General features: G+C 38.0%; 1 protein-coding gene across 1 annotated transcript in view; it reads right to left on the bottom strand.

Annotated features, from left to right (window-relative positions):
* SPOCK1 (SPARC (osteonectin), cwcv and kazal like domains proteoglycan 1) overlaps nt 1-26,429 on the bottom strand; it is a 265,054-nt gene that overhangs the window by 167,854 nt on the left and 70,771 nt on the right. Inside the window, exon 3 of the mRNA XM_059483545.1 lies at nt 12,031-12,076. Coding sequence (XP_059339528.1) covers nt 12,031-12,076 — 46 coding nt within the window. The remainder of the gene's footprint in view (nt 1-12,030; nt 12,077-26,429) is intronic.

Here is a 26,429-nt window from a genome sequence, read left to right as displayed (position 1 = left end):
GGAAAATTATATTATAATTCATTAAAATAAAATCCATTCACCACACATATCCAACCCTAGGCTCTTTATGTGTCAGAGATGTCACCTAAATTCACACCATTTGGTGGAAAATAAATGCTACTAAGTTTTATTAAAATACTTGTTAAACCACATCTACCCTAATTGAAATACAAGAAAAAACATTGTAATTACCTCCCTACTACAGACCCTACAAAGATTTTAATGAACTTTTTTATTTAGTCAGCATACCAAAAATTAATTTCTCAACTAAGTATTCTTATCATTTAGGAAATTGCTGATTTACATAATAATGGTCTCTCATAATTATTTAGTGTTTTAAAAAAACAAGCTTTTAAATAGTTCAGACTCTAGTTTTTAATAGTTTGCTTTTGAAACCTCTTGTGCCAATGTACTGGACAAACACATGGAGGGAAATAGTGAAATAGAATTTAACATAGACATCCCTAAAACAAATAAAATTGTTCACAAAAACCACCTTAGTTCCAGATATACGTTTAATTTTTCACTCCTTGCCTTCACCACACAAAAAGCTCTATTTCCATCTTGTACTACCTTGCTCCAGCAACCTCCTGAAACCACAACCCCCCTTTCCCTGAATACTAACTAAAGTGAGATAAAAACTTCATTATCCTAAAGGTGTAAAGAGTATGGATTCAATATTTTAATTAAAGAAAAAAATAAAAAAAATTGAAAACCTGTACAGAGATCACAGAATTCCTGTTATTTCAGAAAAGCAAGCAAAAGACTCTTTTCTCTCTACTAGATTAATGAAAAATACAGCACACTAACAGGCAGGCAAAAATCAGCCCTGCCAGGGGACTGCCACACAAAAAATCCATTATTAATCCACATGATCCTGTTTCAAAGCATTCAACATCATCTTCTGCATACTTTAGTTTTGCTTCTCTCAGCTTTCTCCTTCTTCCTCATCCTTTCCCAACTCAAAAAAAAAAAAAAAAAAAAAAAAAAAAACAGTAAAAGGGACACTAGCACAAATTTCCAGCTCCTGAAGCCTTTATATTCCAACACACCCTTTTTCCCACTGAAACTGGGGGTAATTTTCAAATACTCTGGCAGAGTATGACACAAGGGCTGAGGAGTGTGTTCCAGGAGAACCTTTCTGCTTAAGGGACACTTGTCATGGTTATTTAATTCCACACATTTCCTCCAAGGTCTTGTCTTCATTTGAAAGCCTGGCAGAATTAGTTGTTCTTTAATATTTCAGAAAATGTGGATAAAGCAATTTCCAAATATCTTACGTATAACTAACATGAGCTGTGTCCCAGTTGAGATCAGTGCCCAGAAGAGGCCCTGTGTGCATCTTGTCTGCACCTGGTCCCATCCAATTTTAGCCCACTGGAGGTTAATTAGGCTCAGCCAAACCTCAGAGTGGCTTCCTAATCTGAACCACAGACAAAAGGAACAACCACCTCCAGCTTTTGGGTAACTGTGCAGGTGAGAAAAGTTAAGCAACTACATCCTTTCTTTAAATCTGCAGCCTGTGAAGTTAACTTGTTGCATTTTTATAAAAGCCATAAATATAGCCCTGGAGTGCATTCCTCCTCCTGGGCTCTCTGCTTCCTCTAGACAGGTGGTCTCTCTCTCTCCTCTTTCATCTCCAACCTTTATTTCTTTTCCTGTCTTAAAAAATGAAGTACCTGACTGACTGACACGAACAGGCCTATTTCCAAATCATATCAACACCTCCATCTGCCAAAAAGTTCCTCTTCAATGCAATTTCCAAGGCAGAGCTCTCCACACCGGGCGCCTGCCACAGTTCCATACATCAAGCATCCTGCTCACAAATGCACCACATGACACTAACAGGGAACACAACTTCCCCTACAAAATCAAGGGAGAGCAAAGTAATAGAAACTGAAAGAAGATAAAATGTTTCGTAGGTAGTGGAACATCAGCGGATAGCAATTTCTCTTTCAAGCCACAGTATACTTAATTTATTTATAGGCATTGGGAAAAATGTTATTGCCACAGCTCTATGTAGGAAAATACACTACAAGTGCCACTTCATGAAAAAGCAGCTTAGAAGTAGAAACATAAGGAAAATGAATAATATTTCCCTAAATATCAAGTCCCATTTCTTGCAATGATGAAGCCAGGAGCTATGTCAGGCAATTAGGAGGGGGAACAATTAAGCACAGCCTATGGCCAGCACACAGCAATGTCATATTTAGGAGTTCTATTGATGAAGTATCTAAAGATGAAAAACATAACTCATTGTCTTTATGTCTAAACTATCACAACAAATACATTTATGTTTCTGACACTTGGATATAGCATTCACATTAACATCCTCCTGGTATTTTTCAAATAGACTTGTGCTTTTTGCGACTCTACTTGAACCTGGCTTTTCATGGTTTTGCTTTTATCTTCTTTGGGATAGCTAAACCTAATCTGGATTTTGAGGATAAATAAATCCATTGGGTTAGACTGAATTAACTATAACCATATGCTAGAGTTGAGAACAGGATTAACAAAACCATGGCTACTGGATTTCTTTTAGCTAACACTGAGTCCTTAGGCAGCTTTATGTCCACTGAGACAGAACCAGACATTTTTTGTTAGATGCCTGTGTTTAACACTATGATGTGCAGAGGTTCTTCCCTTTCAGTTTTGCAGCCTTCTGGTTATATCAGTAAGCTTTCACTGGATTTAAATTTGAAAGGTCATTCAAAAGGGCCCAATGAAGAGAGAAACAAGCCTCAATGCTGGAGCCTTTCCAGCAAAGATACATTTGTTCTTAGAGAATATGTGCCTCTTCTAAGGAATTTTAAACCCCAGCAGTTAAATAAAGGATAAACTCCATGAACACACAGATAGATCATATAAAAATAATTACAATGATGCTCACTTACACTGCATTAAAGGTGGCTGTAATGTGAAATGATCCCTAGGATTGCTCTACTGTACATCCAGTTACCACAGAGTTCTGTTTACTTGTTACAGATAAGATGGGAAGTGAGAGATTGATTTGATTGCTCAGTTTATAAATTAAAGCTATCCCAGGAGTAGAACATACTTATATTGCAGGTTTTATTGTACTGCTTTGCCTTGTGGTTAAAGTGAATCTAACACTTCCACATTTTGGGCAGTGCAAGGATGTACATCCATAAGGAAACAATGCTGCTACTGATCTTCCCTGGGTAAAGCAGAATAAACCCTCAAACAGACCTTCCAAGGAGAGCAGCAGAAATAAAATTTCAGTCTTCAGATTTCCTGTCCTTGCACTTTAAAGAAATATATGTAAATTTGACAAGCCTTTCAAAGCTGTTGGCAATAACTGCTAAACACAAACAGGTGTTGATGCTGAAGTCCATGGATATATTACAACCAGAGGACTCAGAGAGAAAAGACAGAATGAGATCAAATGACTAAACAACACTTGCCAAACTAACTTTCAACATAATATGCTTAAGGAATTTTTTAGCACAGAATAGCACCAGAATATATTTGAAAATTTCCTTTGTTCATCTTGCCATTGACTGCTTAACATCAGCAGTTTGGAGTTTAAAGTAACTTTCCAAATGACCAAGGCTGCAAAGCCAGAATGCAAACAATCATATTAGAGAAGGAATAATATTATTTCCTGCAAATATGTTTAATTTGAAGCAATGAGAAAAGGAAGTAAGATGGCTGTGATTCACTTAGGGTTTTGATGACCTGGGCACTTAGGTTTTCAGCAGAGGGAGACTTAATTCCGAAATACATAGGTATCATCACATCTTAGCTCATGAATTGAAAAAGAACAGGTAATGGATTTTTCACCCAGATCTTTAGCCTTAGGGTTAAATCACAACAAACAACTACTAACACCAAGTACTACATCCCTGGAAGTGCTCCAGACTGTGAGAAAGCAAGAGAGAGGGAGAAGCAGTCACAGAGAATGGGCCTCCTTTTGCCAGTCCCTGTTTACATTCACAGAGCTCTGCAAGCCCACGACAGCCATGCTTAGTGCCTATCTTGCACTTTATGAACATTACTCACTTCAAATAAAAACCTGCATTTTTGCAGGTGGTGCCAAAACATCTGTCAAGGATATTGGTTCATTTATTTTTTATTCTTTGCTTTGACTGGAAATTTATTTTAAGAAATACTTCCTTCAGCATTTCTTCTGCGATTTCAATGGAATTAGCTGGTTTTCATTAATCAAATACAATCACAGAGTCACAGTGCTGGAATGGCAGTTCTGGGAAGGATGCTGGTTCCATTCCCCCTCTCCATTGTAGACCAGCTACCCCTGGGTCACTATCTGCAAGACATTTGTCTAACATGTTCCAGAGCATCTTGAACAGTCTTGACATTCTCTTTAAAATATTTCTCCCAATACTTAAATATTGCTGCCACTATGAAGGCTAAAATTAATTTTCTTTGCTGCAGTGTAAAATTACTCTCCCTTGTTATATCCAAAATGGATGTAGAATCAGCCCTCCACCTGCAGTTAATTTTAAGTATTTGGAATCAGTATTTGTGCACTGTTTTGCTTTTTTGTGCTTTATTTTGGTTTGCCGTTTTGTTGGTTTGCTCCTCTCCTTCATTCCTTCTTCACAGAGGATATTTTCTGCAACTCTGATCATCCCTGTTACATTTCTCTGGGTCCTTTCCAGTTGATTCCCAGTACTCAAGAATCCTGGTACTCAAATGTGGGCAATGTATTCCAGCCAAGGTCTTACTGGCACTGCTTAGAGCTGAAGGATTACTCATGGTTACACATGCCAGTGCAACATTTGCCTTTTTTGGCAGCAGAATGACATTGTTGACTCATGTTCTATTTGTAATCCAGTATAATCCCCTAGCCCTTTGCTCCAAATTTATTACTCATTGGTTTTCATCCTTTTTTGTGCAGATGATTCTTCTTAGATAAGAACTTTGCATCTGCCTAGACTAAATTTACCCTTTGTTTTCAGAATATTTCTTAAATTTCTTAAGGTGACAGAATTTTATTTCTGTGCCACATTTAATAGGCAGCCTAATTTCAACATCTATAGTTTAATTAAAATGGTAAATAACAGTAAATGTTAAAAAGTGGGAAATAATACTGGACCCAAAAGACATCACAGAGACCTCTACTCAATTTATCCTCCTAGCCTGACACTGAACCAGTGACAGCTACTACCAGAATACAGCTTTCCAACTGATTTCGTATCCACCTAAGACTTATTTCTTTTAGACAGGACTTCTTTAACTTGCTTATAAGGCAGTAATGGAAACCAATGTCAAAAACCTTATAAAGTCAAGATATGTGATACTGCAAGCTTATTCCTGAGTCTCAAGGCCTGTAATTGTCACAGAAAAAAACCTGAGTTTAGTTTGGCATCCATGTCAGTTTTATTCACCCCCCTTATCTTATTGATACTAACAAATATTTGCTTAAATATTTATCCTAGTGTGTAAGTTTTTTTCCCAGGATTTTAGGTTTAACTCACAGGATACATTTTCCCATTTTCTTCCTTTCCTTAATGAAAAAAAAAAAAAACAATGTTGCTTGTCTGTTCCCAATCTTGTACAATTTCATAACTTTTCAAGGATAATTTTTAGCATCTCTAAAATTATTTCAGCTAAATCCCTTAAACCATAGATCAGTTCCAGCTGATTTTTAGATATCTAATTTACCCTAGCCTGTCCTTTCCCTCATCCAGAATCTTACATTCCAAATGAAGATATCAACCATTCCACCTGGTCTCAGCAGCCCTTTATGTGAAAGCCAGAGCAAAGCCAGGTGCCAAAGCTTTGGCCTTCTCAGCAGTGCCTGTACAAGAGCATCTCTCTCCACTGAGCCTCATTCTTCTTGATTTCCTTTTCTTGCTTCTAATAAACCTGTAAAAATTGTTATTTCTGAATTCTAGCTCATACATCTTGTTTTGTACTTGACTTTTTGGGTTGGGGCTACCATTCTTAAGAGTCTACTTATCTGTACTTTCTGTAGGCAACCTTTTGTCACTACAATCATTAAGGGTCTTGTCATTAGCCAGGTTCCTGCTTTTGGATAATTCACGTTTGTGCTTCCTACACTGAGCAAATGCTAATTATCCCTGTTTTTCTTCCTCTAATTCTTAGTTTACTTAAATCTATATTTGAAACAACTTGTCATTATTTTGATCTTTTTCCCTTTCTAAAAATTCTCCATTATGCATTTATATGGCTGTTGCCACTCTGCCTTCTACTTTTATTCTCCACAGGAGTTCCTGTTTTTCAGCTGAAACTAAATGACAGTAATCATCCATTAAGTGACAAGCATATAAACATGTTTAAATACTGTTCAAACTATTATTCTGACTGGATAGTGATTCAAGGGTCACTCTGGCATGCAGATGCTATACCATCCAAAATTAAAGTCAAATAAGATTTCAAAATTGGAGACTTTGCCCCTCATTGGTTTGGCCTTAAATCAGAATGCAAGCCAAAGCTGTTTGGATAATGCTCTGTGGTTTCTCTCACAGCAAATAAGGAAGGAAGATTTCCAGGCATGTATTTTACAAACATCATCTTTAAAGGTCTAGGTAGGTTACCAAAAATGAATTTCTGTATCCTGAAATGAAGCTCAGGGAAGGAGACCTCTGCTCCCTGAGAGATGCCAAAGAGAGCAGGGTTGGGTTCTGTGATATTCCTCCAAAATGCCCTTATTTCAATGGAAGCTGGCTGAGCATGGGGAGGGCATGAATTTCCCTTTGAAAATCATGTCTGCTTCACAGTCAATGAAGTAAGAGATATTAAAAGCAAGCCAGCACCATTATTGACAAAACTAACAAGTGCTCCCCAAGTGCTAATAAAATTCCAGCCAAGCAGCCTATTGATCACTGCCTCTGCTCAAAGCACATCAGCCATAATGCAATCACACACAAGGACCCCAGCCTGTCACTCCCTGTGCCATATTTAATGACAAAATTGGTTGCTCACAAGCTTATAAGGAATTTAATAATACACTTCTAGCATGCAGAAAGAACCATGTGCATCTGCCTGGAGATGAGCAGCCATATGTTCTTGAAATGCATTTGATGGGAGACAGTATATTTCATGTGCTGCATCTCAGCTATTGTTTTTGGTTGATTCAGTTAACATGTTCTAAAATTGGACTGATTTACTGAAGATTTGCAAACATAATTCATGTGCACTTGCACTATGAATAAGCCTCTAAAACTAATTCAAGCACAGTCAAAAAATAAATTGCAAAATAAGTTATTCAATTGAAATCTGCCATCTGAGGCACTGTAATAGAAAACATTTATTATAAAACTAACATATATTTGTGGCTTGAGATGTGTTCAGTACTAAACATCTCTTTGTGAGGAATTTATTCAGTCTTTTCTGAAAAAACATCTTAACTGGGCTAACAGAAAATTACATGTTCAAAAATAATTGCAGGTTCTATGATTTTCATCCTGCATCTCAGGCTTCCAATTTTCACTGCTTTTGTTTTAGAAGGCTTATGAATTTTAGGCAAACTTTTTTTTCTGCACAGCTGCAGAAGCCCATTTCTGGAGTCTAGATTTGTGATTTAAACACTGGAAAGACACAGGTTGGATGTGATGCACAAGGAGAGGAAGCACTGATACCAACACATTCATCTTGAAATGTAATGCTCTAAATTTGGTAAATTCACTTCACAGGGCTGCTGGGCTATGAAAGTCATAGGCTATGCTACACTGGAGGCCTCAGTCCACTCAAAAGCAATGTTTCCTCTTCAAAAGTGAGGGTATTTTGCTAGTTCAGCCTTCCATTAGTGCTCAAGGGGAGCTCTTTGAAATGAGAACATGTCTGTAATTAATAATGATAGTCAAGTCTAAATGAGTGTGTCTGACATTAGAGTCAGTCATTGATAGGTCCAATTCAGGCAGATAAAGGTTTTCACACAATACACTGGAATAAGGAGTCTGAATTTTTAATTTTTTTTTTGTATTCCCTCCTCTCCAAGGGCAGATAATGAAAGCCCTGAGAAGGAACATCCCTGTCCAGATTTCTCAGTTATTGGGGAAGAGGATTGGGAATAGAAGTGAAAAGAAAGACAAAGGCTGGAAGACAAGGGGGAAAGGTCAGACTGTTTCTAACCAAGAGCTTTTTTCTTGCCCTGAAGTTTGGAACATTTGGCATTGCTACCACCAGCAATGGGTAAAATTGTACCCTGTTTGCAGCCAGTCCTTGTGCCTCAGTGCTGAAGGCAGAGCTGAGGGAGGGGACTCAGGCCAGCTCCATCCACTGCAATCATCTGACTGTCACAATCCAAATGGGAAGGGGGAAACTTGCACCTCTTTGGACAGAAAATTACACAGTTCAGTGGATGGTTTTAAACACATATTTGGGGAAAAAAATCAGCAACACCACAGAATCACATTTTTACCCCTCTTACTGCATCCTTCTAGAGATGTGTTAATAATAATAATGGCAGCTGAATGTTTTAAAGGTGTTTTGATTCAGAGCTCATACATCTGCAATACAAAGTACACCCCATTACTTCCACAGTGTCTATGTTCTGGGCAAAGATGCTTTTAAAAAGTCATATGGAAAACTGGACACCATTCCAAACTGCTTCCAGCAATTTTAGGGGTGGCTTCTGGCCGAATTTTTTAGTAACTTAAACTTATTTTTTTTTATTTAACAGTTTTCAATTAACAGAATCCATAAAGTCTTAATGAGTTCATTTTCTGGCAAGTCTGAATAGGTGCTGAATATGAGACACATTTCAAAATATCTTACTTGAGTTATGCTAAAGCTTTCCCCTATTCCCTCTTTTCTTTCTCCAAAGTGGATGAAGAAGACTAGGAAAGTATGCCAGGTTAGCTGTCAAGCTACTTAAGAACTCTCAAATGACCTTGTCAGGAAAAAAACCCAACTCTTTGATTCATATTTCAAAATCTTGACTACCTGCCCCTTCTGCTTTTTTGCTTCTGTTACTGTGACAGAATCAAGTTCAATATTAATGACCAGCAATCATTTCCAGGCTGCAAACTCTGCTGCCTTCTGCAGTCCAAGTGCCTCGTTAGCTCAGCTCTGTCAGTAGATCCTTACTTTTGTATTGGTTTCTGCTGGGTTAAAGATGAATATAAAGCTGGGCTGGTAGCTCAGCTGAAAAAAAAACCCTCTGATCACTCAAGTGTCCTCTGAGTTGCAGTTTGAACCACTCAAGTTGACTTCCCTTGAACAGGTTTGTTATCAAACACACCTCATGTCACTCCCTAGAGGTTTCAGTGAAAGCCATGAATGCTTTTTTTACAAAACAAGGAATTTCTTTTCTTGAGACAAACACTCAGGTATTTCTCGCCACACTGTGAGCAGAAAGCAGACAGCTTGATTACACTGTTAATTGTTTTTCAATGCACAATTAAATAATTCATCCTGCTGAATAAAGCCAGCTTTTTGTTAGAAAAGAATACGGGATTGGTTGGATGCAGCAGACTTCTTTAAGAGATGTAAATGAAGTACAAGCCTGGAATCAGAACTCTGCTGATTTTCAAAAGCACTGATCACTGTTGGGTTTTAAATCTGTTAAACCTGTGGAATGCTCCACTACTTTTGTGAGATCCCTCTGGCAGGTACTTCCTGCCTTCAGTTACTTCCAACCCTGCCCTCCCAGCCCGGTTCTACACTCTGGCTCCACATAAAGACTTCACAATTAAAATATTCAAGCAGGATTTTAGATTTAGAATTGAGAAGTAGATTTTCAATATTAAAAACTCGTAAACCTGTCCCAGAAAGTTCGTGTTTGCAAAAAGATCTTTACCTTGGTAACACTACACTTGGAATTTCTATAAAACCCCAAATCTTTTTTCATTCATCTACTGGAGAAGTTTTTTTCTCTTCAGTAACTAGGAAGAATCTTGGTCCTGTGACGTTAAAAGAAGCCTTTGAGATATCTCTCAAAATAACAACTGTGTGGTGAGAATACAGACCTGCCAGTGAATTCACAGGAGCAAGCTAGGGCTCCTCACCACAGGATCTGCACAAATTCTCTGGATATCAGAATCACAAAAATATAAGATGAAAGCTTTTCTATCTTCAAAACCATACAAGAGCATAAGGGACATTTAAACTATCCAAAATGAAACAGAACAACATGGGAAAAAATACCAGGGCAGGGAGAATGGAAAAGAAAAACAGATTAAACAATTGTCTTGCAGCTCATGCGGCATAAAAGAGCTGGGACAAATTCTTCTGACTGTTCTTTTTCCTCTCTGTGGAAAATTACAGAAATTAAAGCTTTGGTGGGAACATCTGGGAAAGATAAAGCTTCCCTTCCTTCCTTCCTTCATCTCAGCAGTTTCTATTTTAATACAACTCCCTCTATATATACATAAATATATCATGTATACATTTACACCCATATACATACCTATATGCAAATATAAACTGAGGATTATTCTTGTCAGCATCTGACTCATAGGGCCCAAAGCAGCAGCATGTGACTTCTCTTCATTTTTTGGGTGACAACACTGGGATCAATGCCTAAAGACTCACATGCTCTGTGTATATGTAACTAAACTAATCAACAGTTTTCAAGCAATATTTTTTTTTAATAATAAATCTCTTTAGAAATGTTTGAGTGGCTATTTTTAACATTGTAGACAGGGCGAGTTTTGCCACAACCAAGAGTAGTGACCTCTGTCAAAAAGAATGATCTATTGGCCAAATAAAACCCATTTGTAAGATTTCAGTGAGAAGAAAGCAGTGCACAGTTCTTTGTGCAGGGCAGAGCATCCTGCTCAGACTGCACCCACAGTCTGCATTCTGTCTCCTGAGCAGAGACATCCACAGTGTCAGAGAAACTCTGCCCTGAAAAAGAAATGATCCTTTTCTTTACAAAGAGACAGAAATCTTAGCAGACATCCGACATATCCCTTCAAGGTATCCATGTGTGACTTTAGATTCTCTACAAGCATTCCTGCTTTTGCCCAGAGTCAGACATCTCAGTAACACAATATACAGGATAGTTTTAAAGCATGTCAATTCAAAATCTCCCTGCAATACTTTGCCAGGATTTACCTTTTTGTTTTTTCTCTTGGGAAAACAGAGGGTCACAAGGCCTCCGAAAGTGGTAGGAGCATAAGTTGTATTTGAAGTCAATAGGATTTGTAATCCTAAATCCCTCGAATGCCTTTGAAAACCTCTGTGGATATGTGTCTTGACAAAAGCATCAACTTTGCCTTTCCTTTGACACTGAAGTTTCATTTCCCTAAAGACAAAGAATCTACACTCCTAAGCTCTAACTCCAAAGATATTCCTGTGAGCTACAAACAATACAAGGAACATGCTTGGCAATGAAATATAGAAATAGACACAAAGTGAAATTTTCAAAAGCACCTTCAAAGACTTCAAGTAAGTATTTTCTTCTTAAACACTTGAGTAATTTTGAATTTCTTTTTCCTAGTATGGCTGTTGTATCCAGTGCTATCCTGGACACAATTAGAATGGGTTTTTTGGGGTATTTTTCCTCTCCTTTAGTGGCTGACCTTGAAATATTTGAGGTACTGCCATAACTTAAACACTCACCAAGACAAAGTGCAAAATATCGTTTACAAAGCCTGCATCTGAAAGAGCAGCATATACACAGCACCATTTCCCTTTTAAAATCAGCCCTGAAATCCATGCATTACAGCTGATTTCAAAGAATTGGCCCCTTGAGTGTTAGAAAATGCAGTGGCTACATTTACAACATTAATTTAGCAAAGCCTTTAACATGAAAGAAAATGAACGTGAAGATCCCTGTTTTAAATTGCATGTTAAACCAAGATTCATGGTTACAGAGAATCTCTCTGAGCACACATTTCATCATTGAACAGCAAGTGGAATGGATGGGGATTTAAAAACATGGTGAAAAAATAGCGAGATGAGTCAAACTCTTCTACATAAACCACCTCAAGCTGTGACTAAATTGGGAAGGAGATGTAAATATGAATATAGCTCTTCACTAATGCATGGGACAGACAGAGGAAGGGAGGTATAAAGCATATGGGGATATCACAAAATAGCAGAAGACAACCACAAAATGTGTACTGAGTTTACCTTGATCAAACGGCTTGTTTGGATTCCAGTTTCTGAAATAATCATCCTAAATAGGGATAAAAAAAGAAAAAAAAAAACAATTAGTATTTTCAGTACTATTTTACACAACTAAATGAATCAACTTTTTGATTCTAACAGATTTAGCTGCAATAAGATAACACTATCAACATGTTGTGTCCTAAAGAGTAGTAAATGCAGGTTGGAAATTAAAGAATAAAAGGTTCTTGGATTCAGCACCTTGAATTTTTCTTCTGGATTGTTTTTGAAAGCATGCCCACTATTAAATATTTTTTAATAACTCTGTATGATTTCATGTTAGCCTACAGTCTATGTAAAGAAAGAACACAGTGTTCAGGTAGTACAACATGATCCACACCATCCTGGTGTAGCGAAAGATCAGCAGAGTAAATTCAAAGATACATCCTCACATGTAAATAACATCATAGTGAACGTATAGAAATACAGGAGTAATACTGCAAACATTACATTTAAATAGTACAACAACTTCCAGGAGCACTTACAGTGAATATTTTTGTCACTGTTCCACTACTGAACTTTAAAAATTTTACAAAATCTGATGTAAAGAGATCATTGTGCTATGAGTGTTGTGGTTCTGTTTTACACAATTCTCACAGGATTTTACACTGGAGAAAGCAGGGACTGTCAGAGTGCTTGGACAAATAATGATTGTTGCAAACTAGCCTCTCTCCAGAAAGAATGGAAAACTGCATGTATTGGATCAATCTGTATTCTGTGTACTTAGCAAATATTTATCTGAAGGCAAAGTTTCCCTGCTTCAGGGAGCGCCATCAACCCTAGTGCTGAAGAACTGGGAGTTAAGCCCAGCTGATATATCAGTTTCAGCACACTCTGTGTATCTCACTTGTGTCCTCTTTCAGAGGACGTGATAACAACAGAATTATCTATTTGAGATAGGGAAGCATAGAAAATTTCTACAGCACTGTCATATTTTTCTGCATATTAATCTTTGTTTCCTTTTCAATATATCCAGTATTCTATATTCATTTCCTGAGGGATGCCACTAAAGAGATGTATTCATCAAGCAGTCCAGAATGACACTGAGATTTCTTTTTCCTGCCAGGATGGTAACTAAAAACCCATCTGTGTGAATAAGAGACCTAAATTATTTCTTCCATAGGGCTACATTTGCCATTTATCAAAGGTAAACTGAATTTCACACGCTCTCATGCTATCCAGCTCACCCTGACCTGGAATATTTTGGAGACCTGGAAGTCAGCATGACTTTATGGGGTCAGAGCAGGCTGTTACAGGAGTGAGGACTCCACAGCCTCAGTGAGCACCATGAGATGCACTCCATGTTCCTTCCAGAACACTGTGGACAGGATTGTTCTGGAGCAGGCAATCATGGCCAAATGCTGGGTTACATCAAATTATTCTGCATGACTAGGAGAAGGAAATGTATTTTTTTTTTTAACCAATATGCTCATGCTCAGTGTCATACTGACTTCATGGATAGGGATAATGTTCCTCAATAACAGCAAAGACTGTTACCCATAATTTATTTCAAATCCATCAAAAGTATCTTTTTTTTTTTCCTTCACAAGTACAGAGTTTGGCACCAGAAATAGAATCACAGGCTTGCCTTTGAATTTCACAGCTTTGCTAATACAAAACCCCCTCATGGTTATACAATGCTTTGTAACTGATGATGATGTACTGCTAAATTCACCAGGCATTAATCACTTTTCAGAATGTGTTGGATTTTCAGCTTTTATAGAGGAATTTTTTTCAGCAACGAAATATTCTTTTTTTGCCTTCTTAAATATTTTGCAAGGTGTTGCTTTGCTACTGGGTTTTCAGCATCAGAAACTGTTAAATAATTCAACTCCCAGCAAGGATTTCTTATGCTGGTGGCATATGGAACCAGTTTTGAAATAAGGATTGGAATGGGGGTTTATCTCAATTTCAGTGTCAAAGGAATATTTTACAAAAAAATGCACCTTCCTCAAAAAAAACCCTACAACACAGCAATCTCTTCTGTAGATCTATTATTCCTCCTCTTCTCCTTCATGCAGGCCTGTTTAGTATTCCATTTTGAAAATTGAAATTATGTTTATTTTAGAATGTGCCTGAAACCACAGTGTGATAACATAGAAAATACAGGGAAAAAACCCTAAAAGGTGGAATAGGGAAAACCTTTGAGATTTTCAATATATAAACCCCATTATTATTTATAGGAGTAAATAATGACTATACATACATTAGAGCAATACAGTCAAGAGCAGTTCAAAATAACTTCTGCAAGTTGGACAACTGTCCTGGTTTCAGCTGGGATAGAATTAATTTTCCTCTTAGCAGCTGGTACAGCACTGATTTGGGATGGGAATAATGTTGATAACACATTGATGTTTTCGTTGCTGCTGAGGAGTGTTTACTCCAAGCCAAAGACTTTCCAATTTCCCAGGTTTTTGCAGAGAGGAGCCAGGAGGAAGAATGGCCAGGATAAGTGCCCCAAACCGGCCAAAGGGATATTCCGCACCTTAAAGGCCAGAATAGAAACTGGGCTGAGTTGGCTGGGGAGAGATGGTCAGTACAGGGGGGCACTGCTCAGCAGGTGCTGAAAATTGTACTGGGCAGTACTTGTCTTTCTTATGGAATAATAGTAATAATAATAGTAATAATAGTAATAATAGTAATAATAGTAATAATAATAATAATAATAATAATAATAATAATAATAATAATAATAATAATAATAATAATGTTCTTATCACAACTCATGGGGTTTACCTTTTTCCTCCCAGTTCTCCTCCCTTTGCCACCTAGGTAATGGGGAGGGTGAGGGTGGTTGGTTGGTACCTGGATTAAACCACAACAACAGAAAATACAGAGCCTGGGCTTCACTTCAGACAAGAACTGAGACTGAAGGGTTGTGGCACCATAAAGGTGAAACTCACCCTGTGGATATGGGGAGCAGAAAATCTGTGTCACATTTAAATACACACCTCAAGCTCTGTCTCAGAAGCTGGCAGGGCTTTGTGCCAGTCCTCAGGAAGGGGTGAGATTTATAACAATATCCTCAAATGACTTTGTTAGAAGGTGGAACTCTGTCTCTGAAGGAATATCATCATTTCACTGTGACTTCTTCCAACAGAAAAGCAGCACATATATATATATATGTATCTATATCTCTATATATCTATATATATACAATCGACTTGATCTATGACATTTGAATTTCCATTCAGTAAAAGACCTTCCTGACATAAATCTATGCATTTCTAAGCATTCTACTAGAGTTGATACTAATGTTCTCAAAATTCCTTGCCTTCTGTAACAAATAAAACTTAAGCAATTTTCATATTAACATTTTAATTAATCAATATTAACACAATAGTTAACATGTATCAATGCATTTCATTTATAACAAAATCAACAGTTGATCAAGAGAATTTCAAATATAGAATGGATTATGATATATTGTAAATATTTTTATTCACTCTTATATTTACAAGTTAAAATTGAAAAACCTACCTCAACTTCCTGAACACGTAAGCATTACAAATGAGAAAAGAAAAAAAGAATGAAATAAAGCAATATAAAATTAGGTTAACATTCATCAGTTATCTCCTTAGTGGTCTTTTAAATGTGAAATCACTTATTTCAGATGACCTTCACCCCCAAATGAAACAATTTTCTCTCTTTCTTTTTTGCCCTTTCCACCTCTGCTGCCATGACCTACTTTTTATCTGCTGCGCTATTAGCCAAATGCCATTCTAGTAATGTGTTTCTTTCTTGTAGATCACCAAAAAAAGGCTTTTTCATTCCCTTTTGGCAGGTAAAACCACCAGAAAGTGTTTTCCATAGGCTCACCTGTACATACATGGTATGAGAGAGACATAATTTAATTTTTTTCCTAGCTGAATTTAAAGACTATTTATTGGATGGACTTTGAAGGGAATGCAAAACCAGGCACAGGGCCACTTCAATACAGCAGGTGACAGCAAGTGAGAAATATTTTTGATGAACAAATATTTAAAAATATCTTTCTTCTTCCACAAAATTCACACTTAGAAGGTTTTGCCCATGGTTCAGTGACTGCATATGACTAAGTCAATCTTTTAATTAACTGAAGGGACTGCACACCTAAAATCATGCATGAGAAGAGAAGAGCTGATACAGCAAGCCAAGGGTGGATCTTACTCCCTTAGCTAAATTCAGGGTTATAGAAGAGTGATGGGTTGGTTTGGCTGAGTCTCACATCACAGGTTAAATATTTCACTTCCAGTTTCAGGAAAAGAAATTCAACTCTTGTCAAACCAGGCCCAGTGCAATTCTTGAGGAAATCTAGAGTTGTATTCTCCTCTCACTAGGTGTGGGTTAAAGCCCCTGGTAAGATCCTTTTCTGCCCCCTGGATGAAGTCTGTTGCCTGCCTGAGGTGGGCATAGCAAGGCAGGGAGCCCAGGAGCTCTCACACTGAAGAAGGCTCTCCAGTGATTTCCACACCCCAATTAAATTGCAAGACTGGAGCCGCCTTTTCAGTTTTGCATCAGGGAACCCTTCTTTTAGATTTTACCCTCGGGATATCTTAGGAACCAATTGTGAACATAAATGGAAAAAAATATATAAAAGCAAATATAAATTGCTAGACTTGGGCCTCAGTTCTTCACAGCGTTTTTATTATGTTAGTTGGAGCAATTAAGAGATTGGAACAAACACATTTTCACAGAATCACAGAGCTGGAAGGGACTGACAAGGATCATCAAGTTCAACTCGTAAGCAAATTGCCCACATGGGGATCAAAACAGTGACCTTGGCATCACCAGCACCAAGTCCATTTTGCCACACCGTGCATAATAAATCCTTGTTTCTTAAGAAGACCAAAATGATCTTTTAGCATTCAGTATGTGGCTGTCAAATCCAGCCAACTTGATCGATGTGCCATCAACAACGTCAATCAAGAGAATAATCATATCTTAAACTAAGTATGCAAAGGGCATGATAAAAATATTTGTTTAACAGTTCACAAAAAGTTTGTATCAGAAATTTCAAAATTCTCCTTCATTAGAACCCTTAGATTCATCAGAATTCATAGACTGGGTTCTGATTTGCAAAAAATATCAAGCCTTGAAGTAGATCTGGGTCTAATACAATTTCCTATTAGTCACCTCAAAAAAGTCAGCAAATATAAATTGTCCCTAAGACCAGAACATTAATATGAGACTGTTCTTCTCTCCTATTGCCCCTCTCATCACTACAATAACAATACAGTTTAAAAAAAAAATGAAACTAATGGCAAAACAAAACACATTTATCCTCTTTTCCCCTGCCAGCTAAGAAAGCAAACAACAGCTTCTTGTTCTCCTGAAGTTTAAGTATTAAAGTTATTCCCACTAATCCTAGTGTTTTGTCACTTTGAATTTAGTTATTACCTAAGACTTGATGTTTTGGAAGAGTTAATGAAGCATGGATAATTTAACACACAAACACTCTCTACACTTTATTTACTTGTCAAAAAGAAGCTCTTGCAAGATGCTCTTATTTATCAATACAGCCAAACATTAGTTAAATGCCTTCATAAATATTTATATTTGTTGCATTAATTGAGCTTATAACTTATTTGTATGACTCAAGCAGAAATCAGATGCTGACTAAAAACATTCCCCTGATTTTGTACCTTTCAGAGGCAGCTCAGCTCAGTTTGCTTGCCCAAGCCTGGGAGCATCCCTCAGGACTGCAGCAGTCTCCAAGGTGCAGAATCATCAGGGAAGGCTCACAGGGCCCTCCTGAGGAACCTCCTACACCAAGGAGGAACCCCAGGACTCACAGAGACCCCTGAGGAAGCAATCTCCACTCCCAGCCCCTCCTAGCCAACATGAGTTTAAATTTCTACGTACCTCCAGGAGGGCAATTTATTAACACTGCTTTGCAGTCTGCTCACTATTTCCATCTCTCACCTTCCATCTATGAATAAACCCTTCACCCTCATAACGACCAGCTGGAAAAAGTGGTAATTACCAGCTCATTGCTTTTGTTAAAATTAGCTCCAGGAAGATGCAGCTGCATTTTCTGCCTCTCTACCTTCCAGTGCAGAAGATCATTTCAACACCAAGCAGTTTTAAAGCACCAGCTGCTGCTTGCTAAAGTCAATCCAACCTGTCATAAATATCCCCCCCAAGGCCTATTGCCTGTTTTAAGCAAATAGCTTGTGTCAGCAAATTACACATTATTTATTTATCTATTTATTCTTTTATTTGCTTAAGAGGAAGAGAATGTATTTTACCCACTGAGTACTCCAGTGAACAAAGCTCCCCAATGAGATCTCTATGTTAAGATATCTCTAACCAATTCCGTGCTCTCTCTCCCCTCCAGGAATCAGAGAACTGCATCCAAACAGGATGCTTTGGCTTAGTGAATTAGTAATGCTGCTGATGGAGATATTTAGTTTTAAATTTTGTATGAGAAAGCTTTAAGTTTAGGGAGAAATGTCCCAAAAAGGCCAGGAATATCCAGGTTTACTGAAGGAGCTCCCAACATTGAGTGGTGACACTGAGAATCCATGGTAGAAGAAGCAATGTCACATGTGATGAAAAGTCGGCAATATCAGGACCTGCCTAGAATGTTAAGTCATTAATAAAAATATAATGAATTGATAAAAGTATAACCATTCACATTAGATTCTTATATAATGGCAAGTACATTAACAGTGATTTATTAATAACAGTATAAAATTCATAAATAAATATCCTAATGAGGCCTCAGATGTGTATGGCATTGAAAAAATCCTTGACCATACATTACAGTCTCAGATTTCTCATCAGACTCTAATTCTTAGACTTTTGCCCAGATACCACTAATGTGCAGCACCAACTTCTTCTGCCCATATTAACAGCCCAGAATGTTACTGTGTTTCTTATTTTCAATAATTAAAAGGGTTTTTTTTTGGTTGGTTGGCTTTTTTTTCTGCTATATTAGGAAAGATTTGCCACTCCTGATTTGCGAAAAGACTTTTGCAGAAGTTTCCACGAGTAATAATGAGAAAAGTCTATGCTGAAAGTTTCACCTTTCTTAACCATACTCGCAATCATTCACTGGAGTGGCAGCAATTTTAAAAATTACAATATTTGGAAAAAAAAATTAAATATTAAAAATTAAATATTCCTTACCACTGAGCCCATATCCGCTAGAAAAAAAATTGTAATTTCTTACAACTCAGTCACATGGGCTTTTATATAGAAATCTTCCTGCTGCTCTCTTGGGTTTTGCAGTTGGTGGTTTTTGTTTCATATTTTATTTGGTTGGTTTGAGTTGTTATTTTTTGAGGGGTGGGTTTTTTTTAGCTGTTAGGGTGTTTTGTAAAAAGACAAATATAGTAAAAATTAAAAATATTTCTTCAAAAACTCCAAACCACTCTTTATTTATCCAAAAGCATGAAGCCAGAGTGCATGTCTCCAATGCTGAGGGCAAACAGATGCTGATTTTCAGTGCCTGTGCTCCAAGCAGGATGAATGAGGCCAGCTTGGAGCCACTGTGGCACAGCCCTGTGCCAGCACACATGCCTGACAGAGCTGATATATTTGGGTGGCTGGGACAATCACACAACTATCTGTGCTGGAAATATCTAAAACTGGGGGGCTGGCAGGGAAAAAGTGCCTTGGTTTTGTTATTCTTTGCTGTCCCTTTTGGCAGACTAACATCAGAACTACAAAGCACTTCTGCCTGAACTCCTCCTCTCATTAGCATGTGCTAAAATCCTGTTACCCCTGCCTGAATTAAAAAATTCTCCCTAACTTCATAAAGCTTTTCAGAGGTCAGAGCAGGTTGTGCTGCAGGCTGCACAGCTCTCACAAGGCCAGCAAGGCACAACTCCCAAGGGATGGGCTCTGATCCCTGCTGGGCTGCCAGAGCTGCCACAGCCCCAAGGCCAGACTGACCCCTGGAATGGGAACCATCAGCTCCCCCTTTCCCCAGCTGAGCAGCACCCACTCAGACAGGAAAGAAGCAGCAGAGCCAGAGATAACACAAATCTATTCCCTCTCCTTCCAGGTGTGACTCCTCAAAGCAGCATTGCTTCTGCTCTCTGAAATTCCCAGCTGGACTGCCAGGTGAACTCACTGCCTCTGGTGAGCCTCACAAGGTCCCAGCTAATGCACAAAAATAACAGAAGTGCTCACCATGTGACATGAAGATTCACAGGTCACAGCCTGGCCTAATGATGCTTTCTCACATGATCATTTGCTTGTTTTCCTCTTATCAAAACAACCATGCCTTGATCTCAGTTTATAATTGCAAATACTACTGGGGAATGGCCCCTGCAGGGTCTCTATGGAGAGACTTGTATTGTTAATAAATCATATTCTCAACAGGGGTAATACTGAAAACAAACCTTGAAAAGAGAGCTGCTGAACTCTTTCCACATCTTAATTTTCAGTCAAAAATTCAAATTACGTGCTTAGAAAGCAACTGGTTTTAGGCAGCTTGAAAGCCAAACACATTAACCTGAAGGTTATAAAGCCATTGGCAATGTGGCTGCACTCGCAGTACCCTTGTTGCTTTGACAATATTCTGCAGTAGCTGTTTTTGACACAATCACTGGTTCTTTTTAGCTGATCATTTATGGGGTTGTATCTGGAGAACAACACCCACATAAAAAAAAAATCTAATGCTACCACTGCTTTCACACATGGGAACTGCTTTACAGAGAAGAACAATTTGCATAATGATTAAATACATTGCTAGTTCTTGGTTTATTTTACAAGTTTTCAGAAATTTCTTCTGAGTCATGTAATTTTTTTTTAAATTTACCAAAATTGGAATAATCTTATTATGAAAAAAATGTGATAATTCTCCTAATATCGAAGTTATAAAATAGAAGTTATGCATAAAATATTGATGTTCCACTCAAATATACAAATCCCAATAGTCAAAACATACAAGGCAACAAACAGCAGTTGAATAAAATCAACTTATCTAACTTTGATATTTAGGGACAAAATTTTCTGTAGAGACAATTAAATTAGTTACAGTGTCCCAAGTCTTTCAAATACTTATTTAAATGCATAACTAATGATTGGAAGGAGACTGTATAAATTATACTGGATTATGAGCAATGCACTGTCCCTGGGAGCACATAGACTTTGTACTTCATTTGTAGCTTCAAAGAAAATCCAGCTCCAAGTATTGTTGAAGAAGTCTCTGCAAAAGGTGAAATCAAATGTGCTGCTGTTGAAAAGGACAACTTTGCAGCCCTTTAGTCAGTTTTAGCCGATATCTGAAATTTCTTAGAACTGCATCAGGAAGAAGCAGTCATGGGCAACCAGTCCATGACATAACCAGCTGCTGAGTATGGGAGAGGGTTGTGCACATTTTAGATCAGAAACCCTGTGAGCCATTACAAATGTGCAGCTTCCATTCCAGTTTATAACATCATTTTCTTAATTGTCTCTGACATTTTATCCATTCTAAAAAAAAAAATAAAAAAGAACACTACATCAAAAATCATTATGCAAAACTGAGGGCGGGTTAATGGGAGCAAACCAGTGAAAAACGTGCAGCAGTTCTGCAAACAGAAACGCTGCTCCCCTTCTGGTAAAGGCTCCTCACTCTGAAGTTGTCACCAACTTCAACACCCAGCAGGTTATTTTAGTATCTTGCTCAGTTTATAAAAATCATCATGTGATGGAAGTGTACATAATAGTTGGGGCTGGTTGATTCAGTCATCAGAGTCACAGAATGATTTGGGTTGGAAGGGGCCTTGAGGCTCATCCAGTTCCAAGCCATGATGACTCCCCCTACACCAGGTTGCTCAGGGCTCCATCCAACCTGGCTTTGAACACTTCCAGGGATGGGGCATCCACAAGTTAAGTCCCTTCATTCAGAAAAGTCCTTCATTATGCTCTTCTGTTACTGATAGACCTGTGTTATCTCTACCCATTTCCTGAAAAGTCATTGGAGATAGACAAATGCAACTTTTTTTAGTGACAGTTCCTCATTAATTTATTACTCTGATTAAATAAGATTTTATGAATATTAAGAAAATAATTTTCTGTGTCAGTTGTAAAGTAATAATGACAAGTTACCTTTCCTCAGTGACTGCTACTTGCCATCTGGCTGAAGCAATAGTATTTTTTAGAGAAGCAGGCTTTTTTGGAATGGTATTTCAAAGGATTTAGCTCAAGTAATCAATAACAATGATTAAAAAAAGTAAGCTAAAAAGGCCAAAGAAACAGAATATTCTGATTCAGGCATCAGATAGCTAAACTGCAGTAATGGTTCCAGTGGGATTCAAATGTCAAAGCTGTTGGTGTCCACAGCACAGATTTTCACTACCTTTGAGCCTACTTTATTTTAGCAGAAGAGAGCACCTGACTACTCAATTTGTGCATAATTTGCTTTTAAGAAGCTCACAGAACACTGTCCAAAGGCAACTTCTGATCCATGCCGAGCATTTTAAGCCACAGAAGTCTTGCATTTGCGATGAAGAAGGTGCTCTAATTTGCACACCTCTGCTAGGAGAACTCCTCAGCAGCAAAGGAACTCCAGCATTACTGGATGAAGATTTTACTCCATCTCAGCATCTTCCCCTCAAGGAGGGAGGGAGTCAGTGACCCCTCATACCCTAAGCACTGATTCCAGAACTGCTCACCCCAGAAGTACTGCTGCAAATCCTACATAATAATTTCAGCTGGAAGTCAATAACAAACTCCATTCTGTTAATATACTTGGATTCTTAGTTTCAGAATCATGTCAAACAAAGGAGCAGAAAGGTTCAAAGATAACTCACCGGTGTTACATGTTTTCAGAAACTTTGATCATTTTATTTATGCTTGCACTGGCACTTGGTTCGTCATCTAAGATTTGCAACTGTGTACATAGGGAATTTCACACAGTAAGCACTCCAGAAACCACACTCAGTTTCAATTACTTACATTCTGAGCTGCTTTAGAAAAGGTTAAATTATAAATAGGAAATATATATTGTATTAGGCTTCTACAGCTGTGATCACAATGATAAAGCAATATTCAAGCTAAGTTCAGATAAAACCAAGAAAACTAAGTGACCTTTCATTTCTTCCAGTAGCATGCACTGGGATCAAGGCCACACATCTGAAAGAACTCCTGCAGGAATATATAATGCACTCCTGAGGCTGCCAGAACATGAGCCTCTGCATCAGTGACAAAAGGTCAGCATGTAGTGTGGCATGGAGTGAACAATGACATGAGAAACAAAGACGTAGCAAAACTTTGTTTTCCAGTCTCAGGAACCTTCTAACCAAGTGCCTGTGGCTCAAGAGAATAGAGAGCTCCCAGATCTCAAAACTTTTGAACTGTTCAGCTGTAAATAGAAGCCTGCTCCTGATCTCTAGACATTATAGTTGCACACTCTTGAAGGGATTAAATCATAAAATGGGTCTAAAGAAAATCAAAACAGCATTTTAGCAAAGAACAGAACCTGAAAAATCCAGCATTGACAGACATCTGAAGGGTACAGAAGGTCATAGAGAATTCTTTAAGAAAAAGAACATTTGCATTTTGATCAGCTGTAATTTTACACCTGAGGTCTAGTACAACTAGCTATTTAATTCTAACAACTGAGAAAATAGTTCAAACTTGCAGTGCAACTAATCTCCAAACCTTAGAGATATAAAATCAAAGGAAATGTGTACTTAGAGAGCAGCTGCAACTACAGGATATGGAATTAAAGAAATGTGCTGAGGATCTCTGAAAACATTCACTACAAGATATAAAACACTAAATTACCTGGCAATTTAGAGAAACTCTGGCTGCCCCATCCCTAGAAGTGTTCAGTGCTAGGCTGGATGGGGCTTTGAACAACCTGTTCTGGTGGAAGGTGTCCCTGCCCATTACATGGGCTGGAATGAGATGATGATCCCCAAGGTCTCTTCCCACACAACCCATTCTCTGATTCTGTGATAATACAGTGCCATTAAAGTATTGATGGAATTAAGACTTGTTTTAGTAAGGCAGAGAAGATAATTTTCACATTAAAGCTTCATAGTCTATTTGTAGGTTCTCTCAGACAGCTCAAATTAGAAATTACACTTCAAACCCACTAAGATTCCATGCTCCACAAAATTAAATTCACCTCCACAAACACTATGAAACTTCTAATTCATGTATGTTTGGGATTTCTGAGAAACTAAATAACAGCAGCCCTTGCTCCAATGGAGTTTGAACAGATTAATAAAGCACCATTATTTACAGAATAATTTGAAATGTGTTAAATTTGTAGCAAGCTAACCATGAAATGTGAATTATAATCATGTGTTAATAGGGAAACACAACCCAAACTTTTCCAATTGCTATGAAACAAACATCTGGGGACTTGCCTCATTCTGCCTGAATTATAGAGAGTCAGGAATGTGACTGCTCAGCTGCAGCAACATTCATTCAGATTATTACCTTGCCTGGCATTGTCATTCCTGACACTGTATTTTGGCAGATTCCAAGAAGGCTGTCAAGCCATTTGTCAGCTCAGTCAAACATAATATGAGCTGGAGGAATATTTCAACAGAGTTGAACTCATTTTCACCCAAGTATTTCGAGAAATGTTTGTGAGGGAAACTGCAACAGGAATTCAAGAGAAAAAAATTCCAGATGAATGACAAATATCCTGGAGAATTTTAATATTGGCTGGAAGACTGGAAAAATCTGCCCTCTTCTAGATCTCCCAGTTTGTCTAGTCCTCAGAAAATAATGGTTTAACCACACTGAGACTGCTACAGTGGTTTAAAGGAAACAGCATGCACTTGTTTTCATGTTAGAATCCTGCAATCAGCTAATAAAATGCAAATTATGGCTTAGTGTATCACTTCTTAACAGAGGATTGAGAACATCTGATGTCTGAAAAGCACTTATGTGACAGAGGAAGGACCAGACCCTTCAGCAGTGGCAATTTGCACAAGCAGGCTTGCAGCTGTATCTCAAGGAAGGAAAGCAGATCCACAGAAAATGCTCCTGCAGTGCAGAGTCTGACACCTCCACCAACAAGGGCAGGCTGCCTGGGGACTGGATTTGCAGAATGGGATAATTCACACTGAGGATCCAACATCTGCTCTGCTCATTAATTCACACTTAGCTCCAGCCTGATCCTCTGCACTGATCTCTTGGCTGTTAGGTTCACATATCTCCAAACACATCTTGTTTTCTCCTTGCACCAATAAAGAATCCATTTGATGTGCCCTGCAGTGTGCAGTGACTGGAAACAAATGGGAGGTTTGTTTCTGAGGTAGACTGGGATGGAAACTAAAATGCTAATGAAGAAATGTCGTGTGCTCACTGCACATTGCTTCAAGACCTTCAAGGACTAAAATAGATCCTGATTAAATACAGGATGGCTAAATCTAGATCCTGTCAGCTGAACTGCTCTGGGATGAGCAATAATACTGACTGAAGAAAAACTGAGGGGAAAGTCTGACCCAGTGTGAGATGAATCCAGAAGGTGAAGTACAATGCAGCAGCAAAAGGGCAAGCAGGAACCACAAAAGCCATCTGCCAACAGACCATATTTTGCACTTTTTAATCATTCTTTTCTTTATAGCAGACCCTCTTCTGAGATTCCATCTATAGTTCACCTCTGAGACAGGCTGGCAGATCCTGAAATTTGCTGGAAGGCACCATTATACATGGGCAAATATCCTTTCAAAAATCAAGTGTCATTAATCATGACAAGAGCCATGAAGAGCTTGAAGAAAATGCCTACAATGAATCTCACATCTGCTCAGAAGGATGAATAAACACACACTCCACACCAATGTCCCTGCAGGAAACAGCACCGCTTTATTTGGCTGTGTTTTGGCTCAGTAGAATCCCTTCTGCTCTATATCTATAAATGGGGTAAAAAATGGAGCCTTGATTTTTGAAAAACCCACACTAAATCCATACACTTGGAACTTAAAATAACCATATTTAATATTCTGTGTGACTTTCTCACTGTAAGGTGACCCTGTAGTGTGCTTTCCTGGCTACCATATCTGTACAATTACACTCTCAACTGCAGCCCTTTGCCTCTCTTAAGACTCTTAGCACTGTCTGATTTACAGCTTATTGTATCAAGTTCTGTATGCTTAATTTCACATTCCTGCCTCAAAAAAATTATCAACATTTCAAAATAAGATGGGGAAGCAAAAATTCATTGATCAAAAATTTTCATAATTCCGGATTTTAAGACCTTCAGAGTGCCCCTTCAGTTGTACAGTTTTTTCCTACAGGTTTGCATTGACATTAAAGAGAACTGCGCAATTACCTGTACATCTTTTATTTCTTTATGCAAGGTTCAGTGGTTCTGTGGTTTACAAACACTGCAAAGATTTTTCTGTGACTGCTGACAACTCCAGCAACAAAAGGAATGTTTACTGAAGATTGTTAGCTGCTTTTGTTCTGAGCTTATTGCTTCA

The sequence above is a fragment of the Ammospiza nelsoni genome, chromosome 16 (genome assembly GCF_027579445.1).
Source record: "Ammospiza nelsoni isolate bAmmNel1 chromosome 16, bAmmNel1.pri, whole genome shotgun sequence".
Lineage (NCBI taxonomy): Eukaryota > Metazoa > Chordata > Aves > Passeriformes > Passerellidae > Ammospiza > Ammospiza nelsoni.
The sequence above is the reverse complement of the archived record's forward strand: the minus strand, read 5'-3'. Positions and strand labels throughout refer to the sequence as shown.